Source organism: Lissotriton vulgaris, chromosome 7 (genome assembly GCF_964263255.1).
Source record: "Lissotriton vulgaris chromosome 7, aLisVul1.2, whole genome shotgun sequence".
In the NCBI taxonomy this organism is placed as follows: Eukaryota; Metazoa; Chordata; class Amphibia; order Caudata; family Salamandridae; genus Lissotriton; species Lissotriton vulgaris.
Genome location: NC_141695.1, coordinates 170,468,065 through 170,491,928, shown reverse-complemented (window position 1 = coordinate 170,491,928; position 23,864 = coordinate 170,468,065). Strand labels below are relative to the sequence as shown.

The 23,864-nt window shown below is 42.8% G+C and overlaps 1 protein-coding gene across 2 annotated transcripts in view; it reads left to right on the top strand.

Annotated features, from left to right (window-relative positions):
* LOC147701099 (chemerin-like receptor 1) overlaps window positions 1-22,924 on the top strand; it is a 71,730-nt gene extending 48,806 nt beyond the window's left edge. Inside the window, exon 3 of one of the 2 annotated variants that reach the window (XM_086928571.1) lies at window positions 18,360-22,924. In XM_086928571.1, coding sequence (XP_086784697.1) covers window positions 18,382-19,578 — 1,197 coding nt within the window. In that variant the 5' untranslated portion in view covers window positions 18,360-18,381 and the 3' untranslated portion in view covers window positions 19,579-22,924. The remainder of the gene's footprint in view (window positions 1-18,359) is intronic. The other variant, XM_086928572.1, reaches the window with a different exon arrangement.
* Window positions 22,925-23,864: the final 940 nt, after the last annotated feature.

The window sequence follows — 23,864 nt, the reverse complement described above, 5'->3', positions numbered from 1 at the left end:
TTAGTTTTTGTATTTCTGCTTGGTAAGTTTAAAGTTTGGTGAAGCACTATTAAAGATGATGGAGGCCATCCATCAAACTTTTATTAAATTATTAGGAACCGCTATGACAGCAGTTTCCTTCAATGTACAGATATAAGAGCTGGGCTGGTGGTCATCTCTAAACTTGGTAGGCGGTAATCCATCAGGATGGCAGAGGTAATATCCTTTTCCACACTGACAGAGTGAACTCTACAGCAAAACTCTAAAACAGCTTCTTAGTCTTTTTTATGGAGCTCAAAATCCTGCATCACGACAAGCTTAAAACTGTATCGATCCCTGGGAAGGCAAGTCCACTTGGCAGGTCTTCATGCCCAACGGTATCCCCAAAGGAACCGAAACAGATCCTCTCAGCCCTGGCCAGCGTTGTCTGTGAGATCTCCAGAGGAATAGTCCTGAACAGGTAGAGAAACTTTGGAAGGACTAACATTTTCAACACATTGCAGCGACCACAGAGTGACAAATGCAAGTGATCTAGCCTCTCCAACTTAGTGTTGACAGAGTCGACAACCGGAAGAAAGTTTAAATCCGAAATGTTAGCAACTGCATGGAAGATTTTGACCCCGAGATATGTTGCTTCTGTGATAACAGACACATCAGAAAGGGGCATGGCATCCGACTGGATTACCTGAGTTTTTGCAATATTTAACTTATAACCTGAAAGTGGCCCAAATTGTGCAGCAAGAGTCTCTAACTCAAGGAAAGCAGATCCAACATCATTAGTTAAAAACATAATATCGTCGGCATAAGCCAGTGTCTTATACTCTACCCCCCTGACCCTAATCGGATAAATGGCTACGCTCTCTTCAATTTTGCTAAGGAAGGGCTTGATGTACATGAAAAAGAGTAGGGGCATCCTTGTCTGGTACCCCTGCTGATGTTAAAGCACCCTAACTCTTGCCCAGAGATCCGAATTGTGGCAACTGGAGAGATATATAGTGACTGAATGGCCCGTCTGACCTCGGGGCTAAAGCCCTTCCAGCGCAACACAGCCCACAGGAACCCTCAGGAGACCCTGTTGAATGCCTTCTCGGAGTCCAACAGGATCACACCAAGGGGGATCCTGTGGTCTGGGCCCAGTCCATAAGTGCAATGACTTGACGCACATGATCAGCTGTATCCCTGCCCGGGATAAGCCCGTGCTGACGCAACAAAACCAGGGGGGTGATGACATGTGCAAGTCTAGAGGATAAGATTGTAGAATATATTCAGTCAGTATTTATGAGTGAAATTGGGCGATATGAAGAAGGATTTAGCCCAGGCTTACCTTTTTTTTTAACAATACCACCGTAGTTTGACGCCAGGAGTCCGGTATAGCACCGCCCTGTGCGGCCCTAAATACTGACAGCATATCCTGAGTAATCAATGCTGAGAACATCTTATAGAATTCTAAAGGAATAGTATCTAGGCCGGAGGCCTTCCCATTAGCCAAAGATTTAAATGCAGACTCAGCCTCTTCCCAAGTAATTGGAGCAAAGAGTACCTCATTCTGCTCTGGTGTAATCACAGAGGTGTCAAGGGTCTGCAGAAAACCATCTGCAAAAGTCTCACTTTGAGAGCTATCAGAATCCTCATCATACAACATAGTATAAAAACTCTTATAAATGTCCTTTACACCCACTGGTGTATCCTGGATGAGCCCGAGCTGATCCAGAACTCTGACAATTTGATTTGCAATACTTTTCTGTTGTAATCTTTTGGTGAGAATCTTGCTCGAATTTTCACTAAATTCATACATCAGCGTGCGAAATTGCACGTATTTCGCGGCTAGATCCAGACCAAAAAACTCAAGGAGTTTAGATTCTAATATGGCACCCGACCGTTGACTCTGATAGGTCTCACGACCAAGCTGAATATTAGTTGTTAATTCCGGCTCCTCAAAAGGGCTTTTAATCTGCCCATGAGTACTCTTCCAGCTGCAAAGCTTTTGGTCTCACCACGCAGTGTGGCATTGAACGTATCCCAGACAATGCAGTCGGAGGTGGTTCCCCTATTAATATTCATGAATTCATCAATCCACCGTTCCAGATGATCCCGATAAGATTGATCCAAAATAAACTTTCTTTCGAAGGGCCAGAATCTAGCAAATTTAGTAGGGCGCTCCCAAGGACATTCCATTACCAGTGGATTTTCAAGGCTCTCAAGACCGTAGTCTTAAAGCATGGGCTTATTGATGCCCATGATAGGGTCTGATAGGGTCCTTGGCAGGGCGACAATAGTGACCGCCCCTACCTGCTGATCAGAAACAAAAAAATTATCTAGATGGGCCATTTTGTTATGGGAGGTAGAGGAATAAGTATAGTCATCATCGTCTTGATTATGACGATGCCATGCATCAATAAACCCATGCTCTAAGACTACGGTCTTGAGAGCCTTGAACATCCGAGATTTCCTGCCAGGATACTTTTGATCACTCGACAAATTAAATTGAACTGATAGATTGATATTGAAATCCCCACAAAAAAACATTGAATGTGGCTATGCTTCTAATTCGAGATTTAGATATCTAATAACTTCTGGGTTGTCTAAATTGGGCCCATAGATCGTACACACAGATAGAGACCTACTATTTATGACAATTTCAGCTATCGCCCACCTGCCCGCCTTATCCTCTTTAACTTTCTTGCTGAGCCCTAATCCTTTCTTTAGCAGAATGGCCACCCCTCTAATCATGGATGTCTGGAGAGAACAAGCTATTGAACATAACCAGGCAATTTCAAGGAATAGCGCTTCCCCAATGGTATGTGTCTCTCTTGCAGACACAAAATTTCAACCTGCATTGTTTGGACAGTCTTAGACAACAAACCGCGCTTTTTCCCGTCATTCAGCCCGCTGATGTTCCATGCGCTGAGTCGCAGTCTATTCTGCCCCATTAGCTAAGAAATTAGATCCTACTCTCCACTGATAAAAACATACTTTTGATCATAATCCCAGAGCTATTGCTACCCCTGACAACACCGGTACCATGACTAGGACTAAGAACCAGAAAAAAACTCACCCACCTCACCCCCTCACCCTGAGCCCGCCTGAAGTACTGGGTTTTCAAGTACCCAGCGGCGTCAGGGACACGCCCAAAGTCCTCTAGGTTCCCTTGCCTTGGTATACAGAGACACAGAATACTTCTAGGTGGCGGTAGAGATCAAATTTATTAGCTGCAGCTAGTAGCAGAAATCCCAGCAATACAACACGGTGTACAACTCAAGAAACTGCTCAATTTTACTAAGGCGAGACATCCCTATTTATACACAAAAAGGTACATTTAAAATCCACACCCCTGCACCAAATTCAACCAATAGAAAGTACATAACATCACACAGCATCATACAGTAAAGCTCATTTTACAGTGTCCCAACCCACAAGTTAATATTTAGGCATATCTAAATAATAATCTGGAAGGCCCGCACAAACCCTTAATTGAAAGCATAACCCATGAAATGGAGAAATAGTCAGGAAAAGTAGTTTCAGATAATGTGCCAGATAACAAATACGTAAAGAAACTTTAAAAGTTAACAAACGTCTTGAATAGTGATTGGAAAAGGTAAATAACGATCTTGGAGGGAAATTGGCTTGGCAGGGTCAATTCCTAGGTGAAAGGCCAGCTTCTAAAATTAACTCCAGCGCACTAAGAAATCCCTGGTTAAAGTGTATATGTGATTCACAACAGGTCAGACTGCTTTGCTCACAAACTAACTTCTGAAGCCTACATAAAAAGTAACACTAGATGGCAGTCACGACACATAGCAAAAACCCAAGTTTCAGAAAAGAAAGTCTTTAAGGAAAGAAGCCATTTAGATGTTGTTTAAGATTACATATGCGCAAGGAAACTAATGGTTAACAAGGTCCTGAACAGTGATTGAAAAACTCAGACATCGATCAGCTAGCGAAACTGGTTTTACAAAAGGTCAGTTCCAGGTGAAAAGGGTTACTCTCTCTGCAGTTCATTCAGAGTCAGAGAAACCCAAATTAATATATGCACGAAAAGCCACTTGTTCGTTGGGCCCACAGCACTGGCCTACGTGAGGGCAAGATTAAAATGCAGACAGGTTTGAGAATTTCAGAACAACAGACCCTCCTTTTGCCATTACGTAGGCAATAACCTAAACTCATGTCAATCTGAATCTAGGTCTATATCTATTCTCATCAGGTCATCAAGGTGTTGCTGTAACATCATCTTATTATCCTTCACTTCTCTCGGAACTGGTCTTCTCACACAGATCATAGCACAAAGACTACAAATGGCGGGACCACACTGGATGCATAAACAACACGAGAAAAGGATAGCTAACGCCATACCAAGGAACGTCAGAATCTTCCATCCCCATTTGGACAATAACTCCCATAACCATCCCATCAACGACCAGTCTCCTTCGTCCACATGAATAGACTCAGAGATCTTATGTAGTCTAGAGATGGCTTGGTACACTGTCGGGGCATTATCTGGTATGAAAACGCAGCAACTAGATCTAATCAATTTGCATACCCCACCTCTATCTGCAAGTATAATATCCAAAACAAAACGGTTCTGTAATGTCATAAGGCGATCCGCTTGAAGCTCTGCTGTAATATTGCTAAGGGCACCTGCAGTCTCATTTATAGTGGCCTCAACCACTCTCGTAAGCTGACGAATATTCCTACTATTAGCCATAGGACCCCAAAAGTGTAGGAAACCCTTAAAGAAGTCTCCAGCTTCTTGTGCGACAGTATCTTTCGCATTGATTACACCTCTACCATATCTTGTCTTATGGTAGTCAAAAACAGCAGTGTACGTAGGGGGAAGAAAAATTGCCACATAACATGTGCCAGAAAAATCAGATGGCAGCCATGTGTATGCTCTATCGTGACAAACAAAATACGTGCCTTTAGCTGGCACGAACGGAGGAGATTTCTGGGACGTATAAACGTATGTGTGAACACACATACTCTTACCAAGCTGAGCTCTCGGATTCTGACCCTTACCTTGCAAACAAAGATGACCTCGGTGGGGTACAATCCAAATAGGAGGGGACCTTCGCTGTCTTTCTTTCTCCGTCAAGCTAGCACTATATGTCGTCTTATTCCAACCGACATATGTTCGTACCTCATCTCTAGGGATAGCGTTATACGCATCGATATCTCTAATCATATAAACTATTCCCTGTATCAAGGCATTATTACTTGCATTGTCTTTGACGGAACGTACAGGAGAGGCTTCATTCGCATAGATAAACATTGATTGGAGTGCCCAAACTGACCCGTCAGGAAAAAAAGGCAAAACCAAATATGGCATTCCCTTATCTGTAGTATGTGGCATAAGACCGCACACCCCACAATTCGTGGTATTTATAACTAGCTGATGCTGATGCAACATCTGTATAAACGAATTGTTCACAAATTCTGATCTTCGTGTCTGTTCATGTTCAGGTAACATATGAAACTCATGTGAAGAAACAGTAGAAAAAGAAAGAGTAGGTTGAGAAGTTGGTGCAGACGTCAATTGTGTAGGAGAAACAAACCAGAATATAGTAGCTAATAGAATACATAAAAGTATTAAAATAGATAAAGCTATACCACACTTAGAGAACAACATTCTATAATATCGGTTTTTAATCTCTTGCTTTTTATCGTCATTCCTCAATACAATCTCCATTTTCTAATGTCGCTCACGCAATCTTGACAGATTACTTCAGCTGTGATTATTAGCAGGTCGTAGGGACACTGCAAGTCCTGCAGACCTACTGCCACTACTCAGGTCACAAACTGAACCGTTGGTACTCCTACGTGACCCTGCAACTGGCAAATGGTAACCAATCAAAAATTTAACAGAAAACCATAATACAATTTCAGAAAAAGCAAGAGAAAAAGAAAAACAAAAGTCAAATGCAAAATACTTGAAGAAATTGTCTCTTTTTGATCTCAGTGTGGAAAAAAAAATAATGTTCAAAGTCCCTTTATTTATTCCGAGATCGGAGGTTGTAACGTGATTTAGTCGGCACAGTTTGGTCCGTAAACAAAAGTTCTGGATTGGTGGTGTCAATCTTTAGATGAGGAGGCACAGCAGCTTGCAGAACATCATCATCCTCGCGTTCTGACCGTGTCCATGTCAAATGAGCATCACTAAAAGGCACAAATGTGGGGACTCGCTCGCAATCTGTATCAGCTATACCATCCCTCACCCACTTATCATATGGTAAAGGTAAAGGAACTTTTTTCGTATGGGTGGCATGCACCCAGTTTTTCTTGCCAGCTACTCTAACAGCAGTTCTAGTGACCAGCAATACCAAATAGGGACCAGTCCATCTAGGCTCCAAATTCTTGGTACGTTGGAAGTTCTTGATGAGGACGTATTGACCAGGTTGGATCGTGTGCCCTGGATTTGTAGAAGCTGTCGGCAAACTGTCATAGACCTGTTGGTGGAGAACACGTAATTTAGCAGTCAAGTCATGTAAGTAATCCACCAACATAGGGTACTCAATACTGCTGTATTCTTTAGGACGAGGCACACCCCAAACATTCGCAGGACGACCAAACACAATTTCATACGGACTAAGTCCCACTCGAGAATGCACAGTAGTCCTTGTTGACAAAAGAGCCAACGGCAAGGCATCCGGCCATGTAAGGCCAGTGCTCGCTTGTACCTTAGCTAATTTCAGCTTCAAGGTACCATTGTAACATTCAACAAGTCCAGCAGACTGGGGGTGATTTGCTGCATGGAACTTCTGATTTATTCCCAATCCAGCACACACTTTCTTCATGATTTGACCCACAAATTCACTCCCATTGTCCGACCATACGATTCTCTGCAAACCATACCTAGGGAAGTACTCTCTCGGCAAAACCTTGGCTGTAGACAAGGCAGTATTATCCTTTAGGGGGTAGGCCTCTATCCACCTGGAAAAGGCACAAACAACCACAAGGACATACTTCAAATTGTTGCATCTCTCCATATGTATATAATCTAGCTGTATCACCTCAAACGGATACGTAGGAGGAGCAAAATGACCAGCTGGAGTTGGAGTTCCCATACCAGGATTATACTTCAGACAAATCATACAATGTTTCACCACGTTCTCTGCACATTTCGGAATTCCAGCATTTTGCCAAACTGGAGACAACAACTTGTATGTTCCCTTCGAACTTATGTGAGCCATTCCATGAGCCATTGTAACCACTGGGAGCACATACGCATCTGGCAACAGCCATCGCTGGTGTTCTGACAACTCAACCCAACAACCTGTCGAATCCAACATACCCGTAGTTTCTCTCCAAACACTCACTACTTTCTAAGTCGCTTCAGCCTGAATCATTTTCACACTTTCTATTGTGTCTTCACACATTCCACCAGCCATAACCCAATTAGCTGGGCCTGCACCATACATACGGCTCATCATATCTTTCGCCGTTTCCTTCGCAACTTCATCCGCAAACGCATTCCCCCCGACCAACGTCATCCACAACTTTCTTATGCGCACTACACTTCATGATTGCAATCTGCTTTGGGAGAGTGAGAGATTCCAAAAGTTCATTCACCAACTGCCCATGCTGAATTTTTGTTCCATGGGAAGTGAGGAACCCACGCTCTCTCCACAAACGCCCAAAACTATGGGCAACTCCAAATGCATACTGACTGTCGGTGTAAACATTCACTCGCTTTCCCTCTGACAACACGCACGCTCTAGTCAGTGCAATCAATTCTGCTGCTTGCGCAGAATTCTGTGGTATGCGTGCTGTCTCAACAACTGTATGTAAAGTTGTAATAGCATACGCTGCAGTCGTTTCACCATTCGGAAGCTTAAAACACGAACCATCTACCCATAGGGTACCATCAACATTCGCAAGAGGAGTATCCCTGAGGTCAACTCTAGCTTTCGTTTCTTCCTCTGTACGAAGAAAACAATCATGCTGTTCTTGAGGATCTGTCTCTGTAGAGATCGGTAACAACGTAGCTGGATTTAGCACATTACATCTTTTAATGTGAACATGACTAGCCAACAGTGTCAACTCATAACCTGACAGACGTGCACTAGTAAGGTGCTGTGTCTTAGTCCTGTTTAATAAGGTATCCACTGCATGCGGGACCATCACGATCAACGTGTTGTCCAATACCAAACCAGCAGACTGTCGGATAGAAACAGCCGCTGCAGCTGTAGCTCTCAGACAACTCGGCAACGCCTTAGCAACTGGGTCTAACGTAGAGGAGAAATACGCACATGGACGCTGCTTGTCCCCAAATGGTTGTGTCAACACTGACAACGCACAACCTTCTCTCTCGTGCACGTACAACGTGAAAGGCTTACTATAGTCTGGAGTACCCAACACAGGAGCCGAACACAATGCATCGCATAGTTCAGAAAAACTTTTCTGACATTCGTCAGACCAAGGAAGAGGATGCAGAGTATCTTTCAGAGTCAATGCTAACAGAGGTATCGCCAACAGTGAAAAATTGGGGATCAACTGTCTACAATACGATGTAATACCTAAAAAGGCACGCACTTCTCTCTGTGTGGATGGCACACTCATTTGCACAATTGCTTGAATTCGTTCTGGGGTCAATCTCCTTCCCTCCTTCGACAAGAGATGACCTAAGTAGGTCACTTCTTGGCGACAATATTGCAGCTTTGAAGGTGACACTTTATGATGAAGGTCAGACAAATACAGCAACAAAGAAAGAGTAGCCTCTTTACAAATCTGTTCATCATCAGCAGTAATCAACAAGTCATCAAAGTACTGAATAAGAATAGCACCAACAGGTAACACAAAACCGTCAAGCTGAGTTTTCAACGCCTGACTATAGATGGAGAGACTTTCACAATAACCTTGGGGAGCTCTCTTAAACCGGAAGCTTCGGCCTCCTAATGAGAAGCCAAAAATATCCCTGCTCTCCTCAGCAAAAGGAATACTGAAGAAAGCATTTTCAAATTGATGACAGAAAATCAAGCTGCCGAAGCAGGAATCAAAGTCAGCAAAGCAGTGATATCAGGTACCACAGGAAACTGTGGCACGACTGTCTTGTTTACCTCTTGAAGGTCGATCACAAACCGGTACACAGGTGGCTGAGAAACATCAGTACGTTTAAGGATAGGCAAAACAGGACTGTTACAAACATTACCTCTCGTTTCCTCAACTACACCCTTCTCAACCAGATCATAAACAATCCCTAAAAGAGCTCTCTCGCCATCGCTCGAGATCTTGTATTGTGGAATACGAGGTAGCCTAGCATTCGATTTAAGCGTGACAACATACGGTGGAATCTGCAAAAGACCAACATCATTTGGACCTGTAGCCCAAAGCGTATCAGGAAGCGAACGCAATTCCAGTGGCAAATACATTGGGGAAATCACTTTCTTACCAAGGGTAAGTTGTACTCCCGAAGGAGAACAATGTAATGTCGCATACAATCTTTTCAGCAAGTCCAAACCCAACAGATTCTCACCACAACCAGTCATTAAAATAAGTGGAGCTTCCAATTCACAAGGGCCAATCAAAAGGGACAAAGGACTAGAAACCGGATTACGAACTGGGGCGCCTGAAAATCCTACTGAAACATTGGTCAAGCCAGACAAAGGTGCGCCAGGAAGTTTAGAGTGCATGATAGAACTCTTCATCGCACCAGTATCCAAAAGAAAAGGTTCTACCACACCTGATGTATTCACTTCAACATAAGGTCCACTCTGGTCTACTGGAACTGACACTACTCCCTCACTTTGTCCTTGGCTGTCCTAGTTATCATTATAACCAGAACTCTCACCTTCGACATAGTAATCCTCAACATAATACTGGGCAGACTGACCACTCGGAACATTCTGTCTGTCAAAATAATTCGCAGAATTCTATAGGGAAGAGGAACGATCATTCTGAGGGATCACACCACGTCCCCTACCCCTAGGAGCTTGCTGAAAACTACCACGACCTCTCTGACCAGATATACCATTTGCATGCTGTAACAAAGCCGGGCAACTATTCTTGTAATGACCTTCCTCTCTGCAATAATCACACTGATTAGGGCCAGGAAAGAATCGCTGAACATAAGGCTCGGGCTTCTGTAACAATCTCTGAAATTGTGGAGGTTGCTGAAACTGAGGCTGATTCTGACGAGGCGGATACGCTTGCTGCAAAAGAACTTTCGTTTTTAACTCTTTAGTTTTCTTCTCCACTTTATCCTTCTCATCTTTATCCCTATTCGCATAATATTGTGCAGTAGCCAATATCTGGGCCGACGAAGAGACAGCCCATGAACTCTCAGAGTCCTTTAACTTATTAGAAAGTTCGGGAAGCAAATTAAAGACAAATTTATCCACAAACAACCTTTGACCACCCTCCGTACTCATATCCTGACCACTATGATCAATAAACGTTTCTTCAAACCTAGTGAAGAAATCAGATACACTCTCGTCTTTCTTCTGCTTACATGCTGCTAACTTATCCCAATTCACTCGTAAAGTGGGCATCATCGTTTTCATCAGATTAATAATTCTACCTGGTAATTCTGAAACTAGAGGTTCAGGTTTAGCACCTCCCTCCTGTCTACCATCTGCAGCAACAATATTCGCCCAGGTATCACCTAATTCAGCAGCATTATTCTCATGACGAATCTTCGCCCAAAAGGGTTGAGGGACTACATTACCCATCAACATATCGATGTCAGCTAAATTCATAATACACGCTTCCACTGTCTGGGACAACTCCTTGTAATAACCAGCAGGATTCTTACGAGGGTCAGGTAAGGTCTGCTTAAGAGCCAAGACCTCTGCTCTCTTCCAAGGGACATGTACCCATACTCGCTGAAAATGAGCCGGAGCGGCCTGAATACCCTGATTTACATTAGCCTGAACTGCTTCTTTCCATACAGGAGGAACTTCTCTCATAGGGTACTGTTTCACTTTCCTCCTAACAGAAGAATCAGGTTCATACAAGGTCTGAGGCGAAAGCCTAGATCTGAAAGCAAGTATCGTCTCTACGGCATCCGTAACATCAGATTCCACTATCATCCCTTTGGCAAAATCTGACTGAACATCAAGCACATCCTGCGGAATCGGACCCAACTCATTATCTTCCCATTCCTGACGCAGAAAAGTACACTTTACATCAAAAACATACCTTTGCTTAGGCGGTTCCCACTGAAAGAAAACATCCATAACTGCTGGCAAATTATACCTCGAAGCATTTAAAATCCACATACGAGCCAACAAATCCAACACTGTCCGTTCTTCAGAACTAGGAAGCTGACTACGACTCTGTTTACGTTCCGAAACAGGGGTCATATTCAGTGACTCAAACAATGGTGACAACAAATTAGAGACAGTTTCTGTCATTCGTTTTCGAACAGAAGGAGAAGAAGCAGACATAAGAACAGGAGAATAAGTATTCTGAGGCAAGGAAGGCGTAGGGACAAGAACAGTAGAAATCGGAGATGCAGAAGCAGAAGACAAAGGAGTTTGAGGCAAAGCTGGTAGCAAGGCTGGCGACCCTAGAATGGGTTGCGCAGGAGAAGGCAAAACCATCTGTGGAGCACCGGGTAGCTGAACAACAGCAGGAGGTTGAACAACAAAGGGTGGGACAACTGGGGGTAATGGAGGCGCAGTAGCACCCTGCACATAGGGAGGAGGCAATCTCAGTAAATGAAAGATCAAAGGATCTTTTTCAGGGTCTTCCATCACTTTCGAAGGAGAAGACGGCAAGGCCGGATAACATTTATCTATACCCATGCAACGCTGTCTATCTAAAACTTCACTCGCACGCTCTTCTCCATCTTCCTTAAACTGTCTAGCAGCTTGTAATACTGACATATTTTTATCTTTCCTATCTCTCTTTGCTTGTTTAATTTCTCTCTGTTTGGCTTCCTTACGCCGAAGGCGGAAATAGTCAAACATTGCCGGCCGGGCTTTCTTCTTAAATAGCTTAACTTCTAGATTGTCTAAAATCTCTGTTTCAAAACTACCATGTGGGGGCCATTGTAAAACACCATCTTTTTTAGTGTAGCGGACCCATACTTCCTTATAAGTAATAGGGCCCACTCTGTGTTTGGAGTAAAGTTCATAAGTCGGAGTTCCAACCGGAGGTATCGGACATGAATCCTCCAATCGGGAATCCCTGTTACTACCACAAACAAACCAATTACCAAATTTACCAAGACCAGGCATCTTGCTCACTAGTCTGGTTTCAAACTTCAAAGGGAATCAAAAAATGATATACTTGTAAATATACAAGCCCATCGGCTTTGGATACTGCAGCAGCCAAATCAAAAACAATCAAATCAAAACCAAGGAACCAGACAAAGTCGTGGGAGCGACCCACTTATACTTAACTAAATATCTGTCACGCCACCAGAAGACCGTCTATCGTCTCGCTTTACAAACATCAATCGGAGGGTCCAAGACAAGGCGACAGTCAGGGCAGCAGTCCTTCGCAGCCGTTGGAAAGCGGGAAGCCTCGCAGAAAATTCCTTTGGTCCACGCCGACATGCAGGGGTCGATGAAGTGGGGGCCCTCCTCCAGAATTTCCTCACGTGTCTCCTCGCAATCTTCAGGCTTGGACCGGTACCACTGCAGTCGGCCCGCGTTGGTCGCGTCAACTGAAGAACCGGATTTTCAAGTACCCAGCGGCGTCAGGGACACGCCCAGAGTCCTCTAGGTTCCCTTGCCTTGGTATACAGAGACACGGAATACTTCTAGGTGGCGTCAGAGATCAAATTTATTAGCTGCAGCTAGTAGCAGAAATCCCAGCAATACAACACGGTGTACAACTCAAGAAACTGATCAATTTTACTAAGGCGAGACATCCCTATTTATACACAAAAAGGTGCATTTAAAATGCACACCCCTGCACCAAAATTCAACCAATAGAAAGTACATGACATCACACAGCATCATACAGTAAAGCTCATTTTACAGTGTCCCAACCCACAAGTTAATATTTAGGCATATCTAAATAATAATCCGGTAAGGCCCGCACAAACCCTTAATTGAAAGCATAACCCATGAAATGGAGAAATAGTCAGGAAAAGTAGTTTCAGATAATGTGCCAGATAACAAATACATAAAGAAACTTTAAAAGTTAACAAATGTCTTGAATAGTGATTGGAAAAGGTAAATACCGATCTTGCAGGGAAATTGGCTTGGCAGGGTCAATTCCTAGGTGAAAGGCCAGCTTCTAAAATTAACTCCAGCGCACGAAGAAATCCCTGGTTAATGTGTATATGTGATTCACAACAGGTCAGACTGCTTTGCTCACAAACTAACTTCTGAAGCCTACATAAAAGGTAACACTAGATGGCAGTCACGACACATAGCAAAAACCCAAGTTTCAGAAAAGAAAGTCTTTAAGGAAAGAAACCATTTAGATGTTGTTTAAGATAACATATGCGCAAGGAAACTAATGGTTAACAAGGTCCTGAACAGTGATTGAAAAACTCAGACAACGATCAGCTAGCGAAACTGGTTTTACAAAAGGTCAGTTCCAGGTAAAAAGGGTTACTCTATCTGCAGTTCATTCAGAGTCAGAGAAACCCAAATTAATATATGCACAAAAAGCCACTTGTTCGTTGGGCCCACAGCACTGGCCTAAGTGAGGGCAAGATTATAATGCAGACAGGTTTGAGAATTTCAGAACCACACACCCCGAGCCACTCCCACTCACCCCATCGCCCACACCACCCTTATACGGCAACAGTACTGAGGTCCTTGCGATGATTTAGGTTGGTATCGACCACTCTCCCCTGGATCCTACCTCCCCTTTAACCACATTTGAGGACCAGAGCTGATCGCCTAAACATGCGAATGCCTAGCAAAATAGAAAAGAAAGAAAAAGATCATCCCAGTCCGCATTATAATGTGTCATCAACATCAAGTGCCCCGACCCTAGTGAACAGAAAAAAACTGATTATTAACTAAATAGAGCTCAAAAACTCCTTCGCCTGGACCTTGGATATAAAATACTTAGTTTGTCTCTGAAAGATTACTTTTAGTTTGGAAGGGAAGAGCAGGCAGGACTGCGCACCCTTAGCCTGAAATGGAGCAATTAGCTGGCGGAGCCGCCACCTCCACTCAACAGTTACTGGGCAAAAGTCTGGTCTGACGAAAAATTCACAACCCTTCCCAGCCCTCCTCCTATCTGGCCTGGCAAGATCATAGATCTTCTCCCTGGCCCAGAAATTATTGTTTTTCTAGTAACTGATGTAACGTGTAACTGATGTAATTTTGTAATTTCTGTGGAACCTTATGTAAAGCACTCTGATACCTCCAGGTCTAGCCAGTGCTATATAAAACCTCTCAAAATAAAATTAAAATTAAAATAAAATACATAAATAAATGCTCTAGAGATTTTGGAATATTTTAAGTCCCAACATTTCAGAGTTTCTAAAGCAGCACCTCTTGATCACTACTAAGGCTCCCAGGACATCATGGACAGCGTGTAGGGGCCAGTCTTCCATCCAGCAGAGGCCAACAACAAAATCCAGTTCAAGGTCAGTGGCTAGTGGTCAGCTGGACACTTCAGTAAAAGGCTTTTTGAAGTTTTTCTGTCCCTGTAGTCACACAGGAGTCCAAGTGACCCTTTGAGTGAAAGTCTTTGTCTTGGGTACAAGTGGTAGTGGGTGCAACCCTTCAGGTCTCAAAAAGTTCCCAAATTGCTAGTCCAGTTTTCTTTTGTGCTTCTACAAGTCTAGATAAGCTAGGGGTGGGGTACCTCTTTTGGAGGATATAGTATAAAGTGGGTGGTGGTGAACTTGGACATACCTTAACTAATGAGAAAAAAGTTCCTAGGAGAAACCCTTCCCACATGTTCAGAACAGTCAGTTTGCATACTGCAAACTCTCTGAAAGAGCACTATTATAAGTAAAATCTAACATAACACACCCTTTTTGTTCCTGAAGGTGGCTTGTGTGGCAGCCATGAGTACGTTTAGGGAGATAAACAGTCTCCTACAGGTTCTCAAATCTGCTTCTCCTCCCACTGGGCTAGTGCCTATGAAACCAAAGACCTATCTTTGCCTTTGCATATACTCATGAAAGGGCAGCCCTCACCCTGGTCCCTTATAAGTTAATTAAGTTCCTGAATCCTCCCCACCTGACAATTCTGAGCTGATATTTTGCACATGTCTCATACCTAGGTCTTCCTGCAGTTTTCACACTTCATTAATTGGAAGCACTGGCAGGTCAGCTACTGGCAGGCTACTGCTAATTAGCCGACCCGAGGTTCAGGTAGACAAAGTGTAACTTTTTAAAAGACATTTTTTCCTAAACTGTTTTTAAAAATCCAACTTTACCATTGAATTAGAGTTTTCTTATACATTAGAAATAGTTCCTGATTTATTTCACTAGCTTGCTCCAAACCAAAGATAACACAGATGTGATTTTGTTCTGAACTTTACTTTTTCTCATGGGACAGCTGGAGCCCTAAACAGTGAAAATAACTTTTGGGAGTCAGTCAGTGAAATTACATGCCAACACTAAATTATTGCATGTACCACTTTTAAATATTTGCACCCTACCTTGTGAACTAGAAGGCATGCCTAGCGATGATATGTAATATTTAAAAGTAGGGTTCTTTCCTGCCAAAAAGGTTTATTAGTACAGGTTTGCTACCATGTTTAAAATCTGCAGTAGTCAGACTACACAGGAAGTCCTGAAGTCATATTTTCATTGGATGCCTAAAGGATGGCACATGTGCTGCAGCCAACAAGTGAAATGTAACTTTTACATGCCAATGGTGTATTTCCTGCACTATATCCTATGGACTACTCAGAAGTTAAATTTGCAGATTAGTATGTAGGCAATTTTACCATGTTATATGAGTCAGAGCAAATACACTGGGGACTGCAAAGCTGTGCTCCATTGTGAGAGTAAAACAAAACAGCAAAAAATGGGAGTGAACACGCAAAAATAGGCACTTTTCACACCTGTGTATAATTACATTGACTATTTAGTGAAAGTCAATATTGTGAATGCAATATTTGTGCTGGCTGGTGTTATTTACCTCAAACCTGTGGCATATAACCCTTGTGAGATGTTTATTCCTTTAAAGTCCACTATATGTATTTTTGAAGAATAAAAAACGTGACAAAAGTTTTGGCACCCCTCGCCCTTCCACACATGGGGCACACTTTTCCTGTTTGTGCCACCTTAAAACAGGTGCGCCCGGCCGAAAACAGGATAAGTGTGCCCTATTACATTGAAGTTGTGCTGCCCTGGCTACAGTGAATTCAAGTGAAAAACAGAGCGGCTTTGAAGCTGCCGCTCCATGTTTCACTGTGCTGGCGTCAACTCGCCTGCACTTTAAGAGGGAAGAGAAATCCCCTTGCAGGCGGCTGTAGTGAGTGACTGCACCTGACTGCAAGGGAGGTTTAGCGGGGTCCATTGGGTCATCTTTCTCCCTGCAGATGACGGCCATCACAGGGCGCAGTATGCCACCTTTTAGATGGGGCACTGTCAGTGCACTTCTTGACAGCTTCTTTGCCTCTGCGCCTGTGTTTATAATAAGGCACAGGGCAGATGCAAAGGGATTCCTTCATTTGCACACCTCCATGTAAATGAGGGACCACCCTCCAGCGATAGCACTGGTGCTACTATATATGCGGCAGTGCAATCTGTATTACAGGAAGGGCCACACAAACATCTATAGCCCTTTCTGTAATACCAAATTGCCCCGGGGGCGCACATGCCCGTTGCACCCCTTGGGCACTTTCCATAATACAGTTCCTGTTGAGCTAAAAATCGAGTCCTTGTAACATGGTGAATGCAGAGTTTTAAATGATTCCCAGGGGAAAGTCTATTTCATACCAGTGGATCAGCAGTTCACTGGCATCATATAGAAAACACAGAATGCTGGAATATGCCAATTTTGGGCACCATGTACTGAATGCCTTTTGTGAATACTGAAAGTCGTGAAGTTAGGATTTTTTCAGTTTAGTGGTAGTAAAGTTAGGAATACTAACTTTACTACTACCAAATGCCTTTTGTGAATACTAAAAGTTGTAAAGTTAGGATTTTTCTTTGTAAAGTTAGGATTTTTCTCAGTTTAGTTGTAGTAAAGTTAGGAATCCTAACTTTACTTTTACTAAATGCCTTTTGTGAATACCAAAAGTCATAAAGGTAGGATTTTGTCGCAGATTACTTTTGTGAATCGGGCCCACAGAGTTTGCTAATGCAATATACGTTTGTAAAGTACTAAGCCCTCTTTATGAGTTGGCAAAGCATTCCTAACTTAGAACAGATGTTCTGTGACACGTTTTGAATTGCAATTCACAATGATATGTATCAATGCTTTGTGACTGCAACTGATACCTCAGTTAGGCTGCTCTCTGGTTCTCAATAGGGAAGCTGACCCGCTAGAGCAGTTTCCCTTTAAGTCGAGTAGGCAGTGGACCTGGACATCACTGCATGCTGTCCTTGATATCTTCCGAAAAGCACATGTTTTAAAAGTTGAACCTGGTCCTTTAAGAGACACAGGTTGCTTTAAAAAAGCACTGTTTCCTGTTTGGAAATGCAAATGCAGGACGGAGGTTTGCTGTCCCATGCAGTCCGCAATCTCTGTGTCGAAGCAAGAACTATCTAACTAGTATTAATTAGACAGGCTGATTTGCGTGTGTTCCCAAATGGATATTTTGCAGGGAGGTCTGTTAGTATACAGGTCCCATGGCAAAATGACAGGCAGGGTGCGAAAAGCACAATTTGCATCACCTACGTGTTTGCACATCATTCCATTAGAGGCTGAGTAAATCCCTTATTGTTTTCTTTAAAATTTACATTAAGTACACTGTGCAGCAGATCTGAAACTGAAAAATTATATGGAAAGCCAATTTCTCGCTCAGTAGGACAGTCCTTCAGGCATGGAGCACGTGCCACAGAGGACAGTGGAAACATGCTGGTGGACAGGGGGGCCCGATTCAGTGACCATAACTGCTATTAAGTCTATTTAAATGGCAAACAGAAACTGACCCTCGATTGCACCTTGTGGTGCATGAGAGTAGAGAGACCCAGCTGAAAACAAGGGATGTATAGGGTATAGCGAGATAGGCTTGATGAAAACCAACTCCTCATGCACCCAGATGCAGAGGAAAAAAGAACAATATGGACAAATGGTGCTTTCTATCGAAAGTCATAGATGGATTGAGATGGTCAATAAAATGGTCAATAAAATAAATAGAATAAAGGGAAGGATTTAAAAATGACACTTCTTTCAGCTGCATGCTTTTTTTACTATTCATTGTTCATGTTTTATTACCTCTGCTTGTGTTAGGACATGTATTGTGACATCATTCACTGGACTTTCCCGGTAATGTTTATACAACAACAAAAGATTGCGTTTTACATTGTGTTTGTCTTAGTAGTAATGACTTTTTGTACCTTTCAGGAAGCCAGTAGCCACAACAAGAATGGACAAAATCACATTACCGCCTAAATCAATGCGTTCCACTTGGACAGCTTCTGACATTCTTTCTTCAGTCTCCCAGTTGACACATGACTCAGTGTCAGGGGTAACATTCGATTATAGGGACTATAATGAGTCAGGTGAACTGCCTTCCAAACCTGAATACAACAACATTTTGCAGATTGTGTGCTCACTCCTTTACTCCATCGCTTTCCTACTGGGGGTGACGGGCAATGGCATAGTGATATGGATTGCTGGTTTCAGGATGAAGAAGACGGTCAACTCTGTGTGGTTCCTGAACTTGGCCATTGCTGACTTCACGTTCACAGTCTTTCTCCCCTTCAGCATCGCCTACACCGCTATGGGCTTCCACTGGCCCTTCAGCGACATCATGTGCAAACTCAACAGCACGATGGTTGCACTCAATATGTTTGCCAGTGTCTTTTTTCTAATCACAATCAGCATTGACCGCTGCCTTTCAGTAGTAAAGCCTGTTTGGGCTCAGAATCACCGGACACCACGGCTGGCATCCTTCATAGCCCTGGCGGTGTGGGCTTCAGCTTTGATGGTCAGCTGGCCAAATCTTTTGTTCCGGACCACAAGTTCTCCCCACGGAGATGAGAATATTCTTTGCTATAAGGACTTTGGATTGCCCAGTGAATCACAAGATAAGTTTAAAAAGCTAAACAGGCATAGAGCAATAACTTCAGTGACATTTGTTCTTGGATTTCTTATTCCATTCTCAGTCATTTTGGTTTGTTATGCCATTATAGCCAAGAAATTGAGCAGTAACCGTATGGCAACATCCAGCAAACCCTTCAAAATCATTGTCGCTGTCATCATATGTTTCTTCCTTTGTTGGTTCCCATACCATGTCTTCAGCTTCCTAGAACTATCACATATTGCTAATGGTGGACAGGATCCGACAGTACTGGCCATTGGGATCCCAATCTCCTCTAGCCTGGCCTTTCTCAACAGCTGCATCAACCCCATCATCTACGTCTACAATGGCCGTGATTTTAAAGAGAGTTTGCGTGTTTCAATCATAACTATTTTTGAGAATGCCTTCAATGACATTACTGGGCAAGAACATCATTCTCGAGCCTGCAGCAGATCCCGATCCATCTCTAGGGTAGAATCACAACTTCCGCAATATGGTACGTCTTCCACGGCTGAAAATCAAGACACCTTTGTCATCTAGCAACTCGGAGTGATGTCTAGCTGTCCCACTATGTTGTGATTGCACAGTGGACTCACTGTGCTGGTTATCAACTGCAAGATGCCGTCTCTCAGTGTACCTTCCCTTACACAGTTGTGCTTGGGGGAAACCATACATTGTCACTTTTATATCTCAAATTAAATATATATAACTATATAATTCCTTCATTCTTGGTCTAGTCCAAAGCCTGTCCTCAGAGGACCCTTGTGCCTGGATTGCATGCATCTCCATCTGGCCCACAGACACACATATTCATGGAACAGAACCCCAATAATGAAGGGATTGTCATTATGTGGTCCCATGATGCAATGGACGCATCCCCACTTTCCATTAGAAACTGTACATTTGTTGAGCTACATAAATGTAGGGATGGTGCCAGACTGATTCCAGGCACTCTCACCATGCATGTTGTCCTAGAGGCAAGCTAGACTACAGTGCCACCATATGCCCCCCTACACCTAGGTAGGTAGCAAATGGTTTTGGAAAAAACAGAACATGACAAGCCTGAGCCCTCCCAGGTATCATGGTAACAGATCTAGAACCCTTTCATGAATTCGCTCGTGCTCTCTTTCTCTCAGAGAAATATACAAGGAATACAGGAATAAACTGGGGGTAGTTTCAATATTTATTGAATCATCTGATTTTTTGATCGAATATATATGCTGCAATGATAAATAGATAGAAGCAGGTGAAAGTGAGTAACAATATAAGGACAGATAACAGAATATCATACATGCAGTTCCATACCCTAGATGCCTAGGGTGTAGGTGCTTTTGTTTTAAATTGGCCCTGTCAATCTGTCCATTTGAAACAGTCTTTCAGCACCTTCGTGCTGAGAAACCTTCCTTATTTTATTGTTTATTGCAAACAAGAAGCGTTTTGACGTGGTCTTCAAGGGCCTAATGAAGAGTCACTGAGATCCAGGCCAACCGATAGTGCAGACAAGTATTGTGTCATCCGAGACAGTGTTGAGTTTTTTTCACAATCAAGGCACAACTTCCCAACACTGTAAGTTGTCACCACCCTGAGTGTTCAGATTGCACATAACGCAGGTCAGGGCTACTGATCTTTTTTTGCAGTTTTATATAGCGCAAACCCGACCCAAAGGTATCAGAGCACTTAACATGAGCACCAGCTGCATTACGGAAGGACACATGAATTTTTAGACACGGGGAGATTAAGTGATTTGCCCAGAATCACAGGATGTTTGAGCCTACCGCCAGACTCCAATTAGTTTCCCAGTTCCATAGTCCAAACCCTTGATGTTACCTAAGAATTATGCTTGACATCTCCTAGTGTTTAATAGCCAAATCAACTATCCCTTCCAATTGGGGTCTGGAAAATTGTATGTGCCAATGCATAGGTCCCATCTTGTATTTTGTAAACTGATGCCAGTTTTCATAATGTGTGTGTTGTGTTCAGATCTTTTCTCTTACCTAATCCAAGAGATGATGGTTGTTGCACAGTTTTTTTTTCAGGAAAATCATTTGTTGGGGTATCAGGCAAAGAAGCCTCAGTTCCCTGAACTTGCTAGTTTTTGGTTCCCCAAATTGATTTTATATCTATAGTGTGGGAATTAAAAAAAAGCAGAGAATATAAGCTTGCTGCCTGTTAGCATATTTTTCTTTGCAGGTGATTGTGCAAGCCTATAATATTAAGAAGCTGGGTCAGATGTGTCATAAGCAGAAAAATAATCTAACTTCTATGCAAATGTGTTTGAACTCCCGGTGGTGGTGTAGGGCAATGTTACAATTGTGTATAATTGCAAATAGCACATGGAATACTTGCTTTATGTAGAGAACGATAATCATAATGTTGAAAACAAAACATTTTGTCACAAATAGATGTACCCTCACATAATTTATCAGAAGAAAAGATCCTAGAATGCTCTAGATCTATAGCATGTCATGCTCTGTATCAATATCCCAATTTTCAGAAACAGCACTAGAAGTAATTACATAATTCAATGATAGTTTATAAAAATAAGAAATTTCTGAAAGTTAAGTGAGGCCATACACATCATCCTATACCCTAACCCGAACAATCCCAACAGGAACTTGAACAGCTGAAATGTTGGCTAGGAAAATATCTCCTCATTCTCAATGTGATGACGAGTGTGATTTGAGAACCAAGTTCACCAGTTGTACTGCAGAGCATCCTGGGAGATAGTGCCCATCTAGAACCAAGAAAAAACTGTCACCTAACCAATCCAGAGGACTAGTAAAAGTAACAATTGTAATTCAAAGATTTAACCATGGAGAAACAAAGTATGTCCTTTTCAGCCAAAGATAGAATATATACACTTTTAGCCTTAATGATTGAGGCAACAGTGGTGGTGGATCCAATGCATCGGAAGAGAAATCCTCAAAGTCAATAAAGAAGCTAGAGGTTGGTTAATATATTTGTTGGCAGCCCAGCAGGTTTTTATAGAACTAGGTGACAGCTAGATTTGTGGATTGTTGATGTAAAAAGAATTCTTGTCAGAATTCTGAATTGAAATGTGTGTTTCTGTACTGTTTGACTGTACAGTTGTTGAGGTTATAGCAGCAGGCAGAAGGCAAACTTTGTTGTTGTTGATTGATTATGGTTGAGGAATCAAGAAAAAGTATAGATGATGGGGGCTGCATTGCTTTTATTTTGTTGGATCTCAAAGCAGTCTTCGATATGATGAATCATCAATTGCTGATTCAAAGCCTCAGGGATGCAGGAGTGGTCGGAACAATTCTAAAGTGGCTGCAGTCCTTCCTGGACTATCTTTTGTAGTCTTTGAAGATGAAAACACCTCAAAACAAAAGCCCCTCAGATGTGGGGTTCCTCAGGGATCTTCCCTTAGTCTCACTTTATTTAATATTTATATTAGCTCCCTGGCAGAAGTAGTACTGCCTTTTGGAGTACAGATCATCACTTATGCTGATGACACCCAGTTGGTGGTTTCTCTAAATCAACTGGATAACTCAGGACTGGCTTAGCCTTATGCCTTGAAAATATATCAATATGGATGGACAGATCATACCTAAAACTAAATGGAGCCAAGACTGAGCTGATGCTCCTTGGTAATCCTGCCACTCTGAATATGGATTTGTTTTGGCCCAGCTGTTTGGGTCCAGACCCCTCCCCGAAAGAACAGATTAAGAGCCTGGGTGTATGGCTGGACCGTAATCAGGACTTCAAGGAGCAAGCACAACAGATTTCAGCATGCTGCTATGGAATTTTGAGACTGCCTTCTCTGCCAGAAAACTGCTGATTCAAGCATTAATTCGGTCACACCTTGATTATGACAAAGCCTTATATCTGGGAGCCCCACACCTTACTACAAAAAAAAAAAAAATCATGGAAAACTGTGCAGCACGTTTTCTCCTGAATATCCCTAAGCACATATCAACTAAGCCTGTGCTTGCCTCGCTACACTGCCTTCCAATGCAGGAGAGGATCAAATTTAAGGCATTCTTGATTATACATAAAGCACTGTCAGGCAAGGATCCTCCAATTAATACCTCCATCGTTCAGCCCAACCGCTCGAATAGGGCTTTGAGGTCAGATATTAAACAACTGGTGGCAGTCCCGAAAATAAGAAGAACACGCAGGGGTTGGCGTCTTTTCTCGTTTAATGCCGCCAAGCTTTGGAATCATCTTCCCCTCCGCATCCACCTTAAGCCAAGTTACCTGCCCTTTCAAAAATGATTAAAAACGTACTTGTTTCCCTAACTTTGCCCAGAGTTTGAAGCTGCACCATTGTTAGCGCTGGGATGCCTCTGGGTAACAACGCGGTCTAGAAATGTTTCTTCATTCATTGTTGTCTCTCATTGGAAAGAGGATGCTTCATTAGTTATTAAAGTTTCCATCAGAACTTCCTGTAGGGTATGGAGAGGAGGCAGGTATCTACAGATGAGCCCACGTAACTTACTGTTGACGATCAGCTGCATAGTGTGGTTTGATCAGATCAATTGAGACAATTCTTTTGTCTCTGCGGTTGGCAAAAGGCAAACCAAGAACTGTTCGGGTACCTTCAACAGCCATGACAGGTACAGGCACTCTGTAAGATGGCCCACATTCTTTCTTGTCCCCCACTTTCTCCCTGACCAGATCCCTAACTTTCGGGTCCCAGATAGGCCTTGCCGGTACTTTCCTTCACTTCATCAGAGGCATTGCATTTTACTTGGACGTTGCTTTGTCTATCCCAAAAGTAATTCAGTTCCTGTAAAACAACCAAACATTCAGTGACCCACATCTTTACCATGAACCAGATTTCATAGGGATTCCGACCACCC